The 12,801-nt window shown below is 33.6% G+C and overlaps 1 protein-coding gene across 17 annotated transcripts in view; it reads left to right on the plus strand.

Annotated features, from left to right (window-relative positions):
- Positions 1 to 12,801, plus strand: part of br (broad-complex core protein) — a 263,269-nt gene that overhangs the window by 83,782 nt on the left and 166,686 nt on the right. For 3 of the 17 annotated variants that reach the window (XM_069843006.1, XM_069843008.1, XM_069843007.1), the window contains exon 6: positions 1,978 to 2,556. The exons of 11 other annotated variants lie outside the window; for them this stretch is intronic. In XM_069843006.1, the coding sequence (XP_069699107.1) occupies positions 1,978 to 2,402 (425 nt within the window). In that variant the 3' untranslated portion in view covers positions 2,403 to 2,556. Of the gene's footprint in view, positions 1 to 1,977; positions 2,557 to 12,801 lie in introns of those variants that run through there. 3 more of the 17 variants (XM_069843005.1, XM_069843003.1, XM_069843004.1) reach the window with 2 other exon arrangements.

Consider the following 12,801-nt stretch of genomic DNA (forward strand, 5'->3'; position numbering starts at 1 on the left):
AGAGATAATAGCAATAGTGGTAATCACGATTAGAGTCTACAGTATTATAAACAGTAAAGATTCCTGGAATAGCATAGGTGACATAGGATAATGTTTTCAGCACATATAATATGCTACTGTGTCGCACGCAGCAACTACCGTGACGATCCGAGCAGACCTAAGAGGCATGGCTATTAGCACTTGGGAGTTCTCAGCTTGGGAAGTGAGACACACACAGTAGTTAGGTGTGAAGGCAAAAACTTCCTTTGTATGAATTTCCTGGAGTAGCAACTTATGTATACAGGGAAAGAAAGGTTATGTTGTCGAGCATTTTCTTTGTCTTCATTGGACAATTTTTTACAGAAGGAGTTTTTCCTCTGTTTTCTGACTCTGTTGTTCTTGTTGTACTTCCCTGTTTTTTTTTTTTTTTTAATACTTGCTCAATAAATGAATTGTTTCCCCAAGGACTTGCAGAAAACATACCTTACATACAGCCACGTTTTCTCTACACATTTAAAATGTATGAATGAGTGAGAAATGATACTTTCTTTTCTCATTTCCACACCTCGTAACCTACAATTGGTCTTCTCTCTTGTTCTTATGAGGCTAGCTATGTACGAAATTCTCTTGTCATGGTCCACCATTGACCAATATTCATGAAACAATCTGCGTCCTTCAGCATCTGTAACCCTGTCCTTACATTCCATCCAACATTCTGGTAATTGTGTGTTTTCCTCTCAGGAATTATTTCACCCCCCCCCCCCCCCCCAGTAGCAGCATAGTCCTTATCATTGTTTCTTGGTAGGTAGTTTATGCTGATCACTTAAATTTCTGCTATGTGTTTTTAAATCTCTATTTATTGGTGACACATCAATAGTGGCAATTTCGGAATCAGGTTCAGAACTGTTCAAACTCTTACCTGGTTTGGGCCTTTTATTTAAATTTAAAGATCGGTATGGTGTGTAATTTGAGACTAAAAGTAAACAAACCTACAAGAATCCAACATTTGCTTCTTAGTGTACCCTTGGACATGTTGTCTCCCATTCTGTTCTAATGTTAATATCATCTGTTAACCCAGTGGATTTGTATTTAAATTATTAAAATTTCGTGCATTCAGATTTAATGTCCGGTTTGCGGATGAATGAGTTCTAAGTACTATTCTACTTTTAAAAATTGAAATAAAGACAAATTCATTATATAGAAAGTTTTGAGGAAATGTAAGTAACATGCAGTATTAACTTCGTGTGTTGATTTAACACATTTAAATTGTCGTCAATTTGTAAATTGTAATACATAACAGTTTATTGTAATTTGGTACAAAAGTAGTTTAATGGTTGCCGATTTTAATATAAGATCAGTGGGTGGTTTAGGAATTTTGACGCAGTTAACAGTTTCATTGTCTTGAAATCGTTCATATTTCTATTAATATCTACCCATTTTAAATATGTAATAGAATAAGCATTCCAACTAATGTAAAGAGTTCCAAAAGTGAAGTTTTCTTTTGGGATGTCATAAAAATTGTCCAATATTAAATGAAATAACGGATTATATTTTTAGACTTTATTAATGTGACTTTAGAAATTGCCATGATGGCACCCTATGTTCTTATTTGTTTAGAACAAATTTTGCTGCAGAGTTTGAATTACGTGAACATTTTAATTTTGAGCAGGTACATTTATCTTCCATTTTCTAATGGATATTTATAATGTCACAATACATAATTGATTTAAATAATGAACAAGATGGGTTTACTTCAGTATTGCCTTGCAGTTCATTATTTCCTTAAAGTTTCTGGCACTCATAATGCCGTCAGACAACAAGCATTCTTTCAGTAATTATATAAGTTATGGCCTTCATGATTTATAACATTTATGTCACACGTCAAGATGTTTCTGAGTTGAATAATAATTATGACATCTGTAAAATTCGTATACAGTGGTCCATTTTATGGGGTTTTAAATGTTAGCAACAGAATTTTTCTTTTTCTCTTGGTTGCAGCCATGCATGCAGCTGATTTCACTTCTCCTATGCAGAATGTACACATAAAGATGGATGGAAGGGGACCCCTTACCCCATCACAAGGACTAGACACGTCAAAACGAGCAGTTTACAATGTACACCAAGGCGTAGAAGGCCATACTTGGGAACCAGGAGGGGGTTGTTCTGTTTTTCAAGATACAAGTGATACTTCAGTGATGGGTGGTGGGGGTACTATACAGCAGCCTTACTGCTATATATGTAGAAAATCATTTTCACGTATTTGGTCATTACAGAGACACATTGAAGATATTCATGGAGAGAATGCTGGAAGACCATTTACTTGTGAAATATGCCAACGAGTGTACAGTTCAAGAAGTAGTCTCATTTCTCATAAATCCCAGTTTCATGCTGTACTTAAAAATAGAAATAAAACTGTGATATAAATTAGTGAAAATAAATTATAAAGTAATTAGTGTTTGTACATAATAAAATATTTCAATGGTAGACACACTTGTTTACATATATTTTATTTTATTATCATTTTTTTTAATTTAGAATTTTCTACAATGTTGTAATTTTCCTCAACTAAACAAACTTGGAAATCATAAAATATCATTGTTCATTTAATTTTTTTTTCTTTCGCTGTTCCCTATCTAATGCATCAGCATTTTGTAATCCTTTTAGCCCCATACACCGTCTCACTCCTTCCATCCATTTTTCAGTTGGTCTTCTTTTCCTATTCCTTCCTTGTGGTTCCCATTGCAGCACTTCCTTCAGTATTCTTCCATCTTCCATTCTTGTTACATACCAGTACAATTGTAATTTTTTTTTTTTCGTTTATAATTTCTGCTACATCCTTTTCTACCTTCATTGTCTCTCATTACTAGGGACTGGATCTTTAGGTTTTTAAGAAGTTCATTTTAGGTTATTGGAATAGATTAAATCTTTTTATTTTTCTAGATTTTATGTCCAAACTATGAAAGGAGTCGCAAAAAATTACCTAATTGTTAAAAATGCACACTTACAGTCAATTTTAAATAACATAACTTTTCCCTCAGTAGTAAAGATGGAATCATTTAATAATAAATTATGTTTTATTTAACGATGCTCGCAACTGCAGAGGTTATATCAGCGTTGCTGGTGTGTCAAAATTTTGACCTGTAGAAGTTCTTTTACATGCCAGTAAATCTACTGACAGAGCATGTCACATTTAAAAATACTTAAATGCCATATACTTGGGCTGAGATCGAACCTGCAACCTCGAGCACAGAAGGCCAGCACTATACTGACTACGCTACCAAGGCCAACTGGTATCATTTCCAATCCACTGTCGTAATAAATGTGATTTCACTTATTTTGGCATAACTTAACAAAACATAAACTATAAAAATTCAATGTTAACATCAGAAGCACTAGAATAAGATAGACTGCACAGAGACCTGAGGAAAGTTCACAGCTTGTACTCGCACATGCAAGATCAGAGTCTTCTATCAGGGAGCATGACTGAAAACTTCACCAATTTCAACAATGCGACTTTTTCGCAGTTCATTCACCTCGAGAGAAAGTTCAGTCACTTCATACCCTTCTAGTGGCATGTCACATCTGCGATCAGTGGAATTCCCTGTTAACTATTTATACAAAACAACACAAGCCTGAAAGGATAAAGGCTGGAGTTCGGTTGACTTTCTCTAGTACAGAAAAGAATAAAAATGGTAAGATGTATTGAAATTTCTAAATACATTTATATAAAACGCAATAAATATAGAAAAAAAGATATTAATTATGATTTAGTTTTTTTTTAGTTCTTAAGGTTCAATTTAGGTTTCTTTAGGTTCAACAGAATTTACATATATCGTCGGTTTCTTAGTAAAAGTGACCAAGTCACATTCCACGGCTTCCAAACATTATGAAAATTTAAGACATAATTTTATATTAAAAACTAATAATATGCACATTTACCTTCAAAATAACTTATTACTAACATCTAAAGAAGTACACTTATCTTTGGATGGGTCATTAAACCTTTAAATGCCTCTTCCCAACAATTTTGCATTTTGGACCAGGTCACTTTTACCAAGAAACCGACGATATGACTCCTATGATCACAATTCGGAAAATTATTTAATAAATTATGAGTTTAGAAGTAAGGAAAAAAATAGGTAAAACCTATAAATCTGGTCCCTACTCATTACTGTATCCCTTTTATTTTTCTTCCTTGACTTTCTAGCTGTTCTTCTTCAAAAGTCCTTTGTAGTGGCTCTTAATTTTCCTTCTTGTACCCTATTTATTGTCCAAATCTCTACTCTGTACAGCATTATATTCTCCACTACTGTTTTATAAATGATTTCCTTTATTTTGGTCAGTATGTTGTTGCTCCAAATTAATGGATTCAACATCCCAGTAGCTCGTTTCTCTTAACATATCTGCTTATCTTGTTGCAGTACTGAACACAAATATTAAAAATTTTGAACTTCCTTTATTTTGTATCCTACAGTTTCCATTTCATCATTACCTGCAGTCATGTATTCTGTCATATTGAGATTTATTTTTTTTAAGTATATTTAATTATATATAGTTTCGTACACATGATATCAGAAATCAGTATAATTCTTAAATTCATTTGAGTATCACAGTAGGAGATGACTTTTATAGAAATAAAGAAATTTCATATAGGCCTTCAAAGTGAGCCTTTTTTGAAAGCTTAATTCTGCTTGGTGAACTCAGAAACTGAAGTTCGCAACCATTGTACTTGTTAAATAAGTTAACAATGTTGGTATAAATTGCAGGTCTTATTATGAAATTTCTGCTGATGAAATGCACAACAATGCAGATGCTTGCTGGAATATTTTATTCATACACTTTGGCCATGAGATTGTATACCCAGAAGAATCAATAGAAAACACAAGTTTATGAAGGTCCTAGAAAAGATAGTTGAGTGTAAGATGATTACGTATTTATAATAGAACATAATGTATAGTAAAATTTTTCACTGAATTTGTAGCCTGGAAACTTCACACATGACTAAAGTAGTGTTTTGTCAAAACTCTTGAATCAGGAATACTCACGGCTCGCATAGTATAACGTGAAAACATTGCTGCAATACAACAAAAGGCTAATTTATTAAGGTATTACCTATATTGGGACTAGTGGCTATTGTCTAATCACTATACTAATAAACGATATAGTTCACAAATAAAATTTGCAGTGCTTTGCATTATATTGAGGAATTGCTTTTTCATATACCAGTACGCTTCGCAGATTTATTGGAGTGTTAATATACTGATGCATAAAAGAAAAAAAAAGATAATTTGGAAGTGAAGTTTTAATGTATATATTATTTCTATGTTATTCTAACAATAACCTTGCTGCAGTCATACTCAACTGAAGGATTGCTTACTTATGAATTTGTGACACATCAAATTGCACTAATTTTGGAACAATGACTTATAAGTTAAAAAACCTTTTTGTAGGAAACCTTCACTTCAAATATCCCAGTCGGATATTTATCCATTAAACTTCACTGAAAATGATGATACATACAACTTAAGTTCGCATTACAGAACATAAATCAAATAGGTCTACTCAGTATTTGTTGTATCTCCCCCCCCCCTCTCTGACGCTAATTACAGCAGTCATTTTTTCGGCCATGGTTTCAGTGATGTGTCTCTGGTCTGTATTGACCCATTCGTCCTGGAGTGTCACCTGCACAAACAATATAAAATCTCCAAAACAAGATTACGACATAGAATGTATCCACTCATCTTATCTCAGAGATGTTTTGTAAGATTTAGACCAGCCAGTCAAGCTGAACAATTCTCAACGTTTCAAGAAATTGCAAATGCATTGTGCAGCATGTGGACTAATATTGTGCATGAATATGAACTGATTTATAAATGGAGTAAAGGGGGGTGCAGTGTAGTTGACGAGAATCTCGTTGATGTAGTGGTGAACTTAAGATTATACAGTTGCACAATAATTAAAATATTAGTTTTTCCATAAAAGTGTTCTCTATAGGATTCACAGTACATGAGGAACTATTTAGTTACATGGAAAATGGAAGCAATAGAACAATTAAGACAGTTAGAAGCAAAGGGGTGTAAGTGACATTTCTAAAAAATGATTTAAGTGCATCCAGGGTAAACTAAAGCATTTAAAATTAAAGTGGTAAAGGGATATATCTTTTAACCACATCACATATTAACATTTAAAATTAAAACTTCACGGAATTTACGAATGCTTAGTAATTTTCAATTACATTTTATGGAAAATAACGTAAGTGGACTTACACCTCTTTGCTTCTGACTGCCTCAATTGTTATATTGGCCTATAAAAGCAATTGTAATATTGGCTTAGTGATCGACCCAACTGTTTGCTTTGAAAGATGCAGCGGTCAACCTGATGTTGTTGGCAAAGAAAAGAAAATTATTTATGAGTCCACCATACCTATTATTTAGAAAAATATAAACTTAGAGAAATTAAAGTAATAGGTCTTATGATGGGAGCCAGAGGAACTATTCCTCATTTTGTAAAATTATTTTGGCAAACAGATAATCTAAAAATCCATAAATTAAAATTTATTGTGTTGTTAGCTCTTAAAGGATCCATAGCTCTCCTAAGAAATCATTGTTATAACTTATAGCTTTAAATTTCTTTATTTCTTTAATTGCATAAATCTTTGTTGTGCTCATTATTAGTTTTCGATAAAAGCTTATATGTGTAACATTAATTTTTTTTCTAAAAACAAAAAAACATTTTTAGAGTATACTTTGTCCTCTTGGCAATCCTCTTATGAAAAAGTTCACTAACACATGAGACATAAGCAAAATTTCAGAGGTCTAGAAGCAGAATTTTATTCTTGTAAGATAAAGAGATTGTGATCATTGATTAGTTCTTTGTTTTCTACTAATAAACAAAGATACAAAGACTTCATAATAAGGACGTCTTGAGCTAACAACAAAATAGTAATAGAGAAAACTATATTATAATAGGAGTAATTACCAGTATGTGGATTAAACCATTTATTAGGATGCCAATTATCATGATAGGAAGGTGAAAGAGATTTCCAAACAAAAGTCAAATAGCAGTATATATATAAGGTATTATATTAAGTAAAATTTTCAAACCTAATCTGATTCAGAGGGGGGGGGGAGACAAAGTAGAACAACACTTAATAACAGTTCTGTTCCAACTTTACTATTTTGGTAGCAAAATTTGGACACTTCGGTAATAAGATTTAACACAAGACTAAATACTGCATAAATTAAATATTTTATGAAAAAATCTAGATACACCTTGTTAACTATTCCATCAGAAATGGAGGACATACCATTTCAGCATGCTGATCTACAATGGTATGCATAAGCGTTTCCTAAGTGGCGAAGAGGGGATATGGTTGGTGGAGTTGCCTGACAATCTTCCCTGCTAAATGGACCTGCGAACCAATGGCATGTTGCATGTAAGTGATATAATCACCATAACGTAAAAATATGGTGTCTACATTAAAATGGTTATAGTTTTTCTTTTTGCTGCATCACGTTTCTATATTAGGGAAGAAGAACTCAGCATGTGTTAATGACATTGAGATTACAGTTTTTAACAAATGCCAACTCTGTATGAGCCCCCAAAGAGATGCTGGTCCATATCATTTTCGAACCTCTGTAGAATGGTGTCCTTTCGGAGAATGTGCACTCCTCATATCGCTCTTTAGATCATCTCCAGACTCTCTATCTACCATCTGTAGATTTCGGGGAGATCCTAGACTTGTCAGAGAACAACACACTGCTCCACAGACCATTGAACATGCTGATGGGCAAACTGAAGATGATGATTCGGTGCTGTGATTCTATAGTAAGTCATCGTGATAGTAGGCGTCCTTCTCAAAGATGTTGACTGAACAGTCTTCTTGCTCACGTTAACATCTAACACATGCTGCAGTAGAGTCCAAACTTTAACTCCTGTAGTATGGCAATCTCTTAAGACCTGTTCAACGAGAATATTATCTCGGTATGAAAGGTTCCTTTTCCTGCCAGATCCAATTCTCAGAACCGTCTCACAACTTTTTGCACCATATTGTGTGAGGCACAGTGGCAGCAACATTGTAACAGAGGCTGTACCCTTTATTATGCAGGGTTACAACAATATCTTTTGGTGTCAGAGACATTACATAAACTAAACTTAATATTCAAATTTAATAATAACCATTTGCAAAGGAAGTTATTCCTTTCCAAAAGGAAGGAGGCAGTAAATTGATAAAACACCTAGTATTATTTATGATGATCTGACATACCATATACTGTATTGCTGGGGAAGGAATTGAAGAGAAGAAGGAACAACGCATTCAGTCATTAGCTAATCCAGTAAAACAGTTACCTATATATGATTATATTATATGTTATTCCATTCAAAATTGTGTTTAAACTTAAAATTACAAAGTGATCGGTTTTTTTTTACCAGTTAAGTGTAGTAATACCAGTGTTAGTAGTAATAGTAAAGGGTCTTCCAATAAGAGTGTTACACTTTTAAAATGAAGTAAATTGTATAAATGAAAGAGTTCTATTTAATTAATTAATATTATTTTGAAGCACACTTAATGTCATTACGTATGGAAGAGAACGTCAGTTAAATGGCTGCCGCGCCTTTGTTGGTTGTGTGTATACGGGTCTTCCAATTTTCAATAACAAACATAAATCAGGCTCAATTTCACGAATAACGCACTAGATATTGTTCCTTAGGTCATTAACTGTTTCTGGCTTGTTGACATAAACCCGTTACTTAACATAACCCCATAAGAAGTAATCCAGCGGCATTAAATCACATGAACTCAGGTGCCAGTTAACATCACCATGTGAAATGATTAAGCCTCTGAACTTCCCCCTCAAAAGGTTGACTGTCTAGTGAGCAGTATGACAAGTGGCACCATCTTGCTGAAACGAGATGGTTCTGAGATCCATACCTTCCAATTGAAGCCAAAAATAATCCTTTATCATGGCCCAATATCTTACACACACCGTACACTTCACGTAATGCATGGAATGGTTTGTGAATGGAAGACTTTTTTTTTATAATAAATTTTAATGATTACAACGGATTGTGGATTGATTATTTGTCAACCATGGGAAAAATATGACTGCTATAGCTTCATAGACATGACATGTTATATGTTAAAAGTAGGACACACTTATTGGAAGACCTTTTAGTAGTATTTTATTGTATTACACTTTGTTCACTATCGAAATTCAACGTAGGTGAGAAACAACAAACAAAATTCGGTTGAAGCCCTCTATCAGGGACAGGCTTCTTTTACGTGCCATATGTATGAAATGAGCCTCCCAGATTTACTTCCCTCCCAGAGGAAGCCATGCTAAGAATTTCACCAGCCTTTAAAATTCACCACCCTTGTCCAGGATTGAACCAGTGAAACTTGTATTCATTGGCTAGCATGTTGTGTTCACCAGTTCAGGCATAGGTTTACTGCTATATTCATTTTGTGGACTTCGAATTTCACACAAATATTTATTAAATAATAAATAATCTGTTCTCATGTAGAGAATGACCTCGGGGATCCAGAAATATAAGACAATAACTTTAAGAAATAGTGGAGTATGTCAAGGATGGAGGATGTAGTGTTTTCAGAATATGAGAGAAATGATAGTAGGAGGAAGAAGAATAAAGTGCATAAGATTTGCTGATAATATGGCGCTGTTAGCAGAAGAGGAGAATGAATGAATATTATAAAACTAAAACTTATGAAATAGTGAACTTTACATAGTTTTTGCACTGTGGAATAACCTATAAAAACATTTTAACAAAATAAAACATAATTATTACATTTAATTGATATGCATAAATTAACTATTAAAAATCAATTTTCTTTCATTCATTGTCCTCCCAAGGGCAGGCCTTTCACTGAAAACCCAGCTTTCTTCAATTTTTCCATTTTCTGTCTTCCTCTTTGTCTCATATGATCCATATATCTTAATGCTGTCTATCATCTGATATCTTCTTCTGTTCTGAACACTTCTCCTGTTCACCATTCCTTCCATTGCATAGGCAGTTTCTTCTCAGCCAGTGACCCAATCAATTCCTTTTCCTCTTGTTGAACAGTTTCAGCATAATTCTTTCTTCACCCACTCTTTCCAACACAGCTTCATTTCTTATTCTGTCTGTCTACTTCACACATTCCATTCTTCTCCAAAAATAAGTTATTATGTTGTAAAATTTGCAATGATTCTTTGATGGTCAGTTTAAAAAATTGTGATTTTTAAAGATTACAGCGCATTGAGAGTAAATTTTGAAACAATCTCTAGTCCCAAATAATAATAATAATAATAATAATAATAATAATCCAATTACTGTCCAATTAGATAAAGAAATAGAACTTTCATTTAATTCAAATTAAACTGGTAATTATGATTGCAACTCCAATTAAATAATATTACATTTAGGGTAATTGCTGTACATGAATATAGTTACTTCTAAATTATGCATTAATTGTATGCCAAAGGACGAGATAGGTCGGAATGTAAGACAATAACTGGAAAAACCACTAGAATTGAATTTTAATTTCATGTTAAGGATTGCATGTAATTATTTTGGACATGCTGTTTCTATGTTAAAATTTCGTAAAATAATATATTACAAAAAGTTTTCTGTGAAACTGGATCATGACATGCACATTAAGTAGCCAGCAGTTATATGAAGATACATAATGAAATTAATTCATAATACACTAAACAATAACATTTTTCCTACGAAGTAGTTTTGGATTGTAGCATTATACAACAGAGGCTAAAATTGATATAAGTGATTATGACATGAATGAGTATTGGTTTGCTCATGAACTGGATTCTCTCTCTCTTGCCATTAACTGCTGCCAGTGGAGTTTTTCCCTTTCATTTGAAAATCATGATACAAAAACTATAATATCATGTAATGTGCCTTGTTCTTATCACTTACGAGGTTCAGACCTGTCTTTGGACGGTTGACTAAACAACCACCATATACATGATGTGTGACGAAATACTATGTACAAGATGGGGTGTCACATGATATTACACCATTTCCACTAAACGAGATATTACAGAACTAAATAGTATATTGTATTATCTGTTTGCAAAAAATGCAACTGCTAGATGCAAAACATGCCACAAAGAATGTTTTATTGCAAAAGAACTGACAGGTAACATGTAATTACTAGTTACTGTATAATTATGATTCAGATCTGATTTTTTTTTTCGAAAAGGAAAGAGAGAATACAATGGGGATTATGGATAATCCACTTCAGAGGTTGGCACTTGCTATTTTACAGTCTGAAGAAATGTTCTGTTTATTTGGACCTAATTCAGTGTATCTTAATTAAAGAATACCAATAATAAAAAAGTTAGTGTAAATAAATCTTGGTGTGAAATTAAAAAAGAAAGATTTGATTCCAAGAACAACAGTCGTGACTATCTTCAGACTAGTAACAGGACATGACTGTTTTGGCAGTACATCTCTGCAGAATTGGAATATATACTTACTTACAAATGGCTTTTAGAGAAACTGGAGGTTCATTACCTCCCTCACATAAGCCCACTAGTGGTCCCTGCCCTGAGCAAGATTAATCCAGCCCTACCATCATATCCCAACTCCCTCAAATCCGTTTTAATATTATCCTCCCATCTACGTCTCTACCTTCCCAAATGTCTTTTTCCCTCAGGTCTTTCAACTATCACCTGATACATATTTCTGGATTCACCCATACGTGCTACATGCTCTGCCCATCTCAAAGTCTGGATTTAATATTCCCAATTATGTCAGGTGAAGAATACAATGCGTGCAGTTCTGTGTTATGTAATTTTCTCTATTCTTCTGAACTTCATCCCTCTTAGACCCAAATATTTTCCTAAGCACCTTATTCTCGAACACCCTTAGCCTCTGTTTCTCTCTTAAAATGAGAGTCCAAGTTTCACAACCATACAACTGGTAATATAACTGTTTTATAAATTCTAAACTTTCAGTTTGTTTTGAAAGCAGACTAGATGACAAAAGCTTCTCAGCCGAATAATAGCAGGCATTTCCGTATTTATTCTGCATTTAATATCCACTCGAGTATCATCTATATTTGTTACTGTTGCTCCAAAGTATTTGAATTTTTTTCACTTGTTCAAAGGATAAATTTCCAATTTTTATATTTCCATTTCTTACAATGTTCTGGTCACAAGATATAATCATACTTTGTCTTTTCAGGTTTTACTTCCAGACCTATCTCATTACTTCCTTCAAGTAAAATTCCCGTGTTTTCCTCAATAGTTTGTGGATTTTCTGCTAACATATTCACGTCATTGCATGAACAAGTAGCTAATGCAACCCATTCAATTCCAAACCCTCTGTATTTTCCTGGACTTTCATAATGGCATATTCTAGAGCAAAGTTAAAAGTAAAGATGATAGTGCATCTCCTTGCTTCAGCCTGCAGTATCCATGTTTCTGCTTCCACAGAGCACTAATATCTTCCTCAGTTATTTTTCCAAAAGTCCGTACAAAATGTTCCTTTTTCTGTTAAAATCTTCCTCTGCCATTGCTGTTCTACGTTTGACTTTCTGGCAGCAGCTCATGTTACTACTTACAATACATCTCAAATATTTCAAGCTATCCACTTGTTCCTACTAAATATACATAGGCCAAATAGAAATGATCGGGACGAAATTGAAATACAAACTGCTGAGTCATTTATACCCGAACCCACACTTTCTGAAGTCGAAATTGCGATAGAAAATCTGAAAAAATATAAGTCTCCAGGTATCGATCAAATTCCAGCAGAATTAATACAAGAGGGTGGAAGCGCATTATCTAACAAAATTTA

This window comes from Periplaneta americana, chromosome 13 (genome assembly GCF_040183065.1).
Source record: "Periplaneta americana isolate PAMFEO1 chromosome 13, P.americana_PAMFEO1_priV1, whole genome shotgun sequence".
Classification (NCBI taxonomy): domain Eukaryota; kingdom Metazoa; phylum Arthropoda; class Insecta; order Blattodea; family Blattidae; genus Periplaneta; species Periplaneta americana.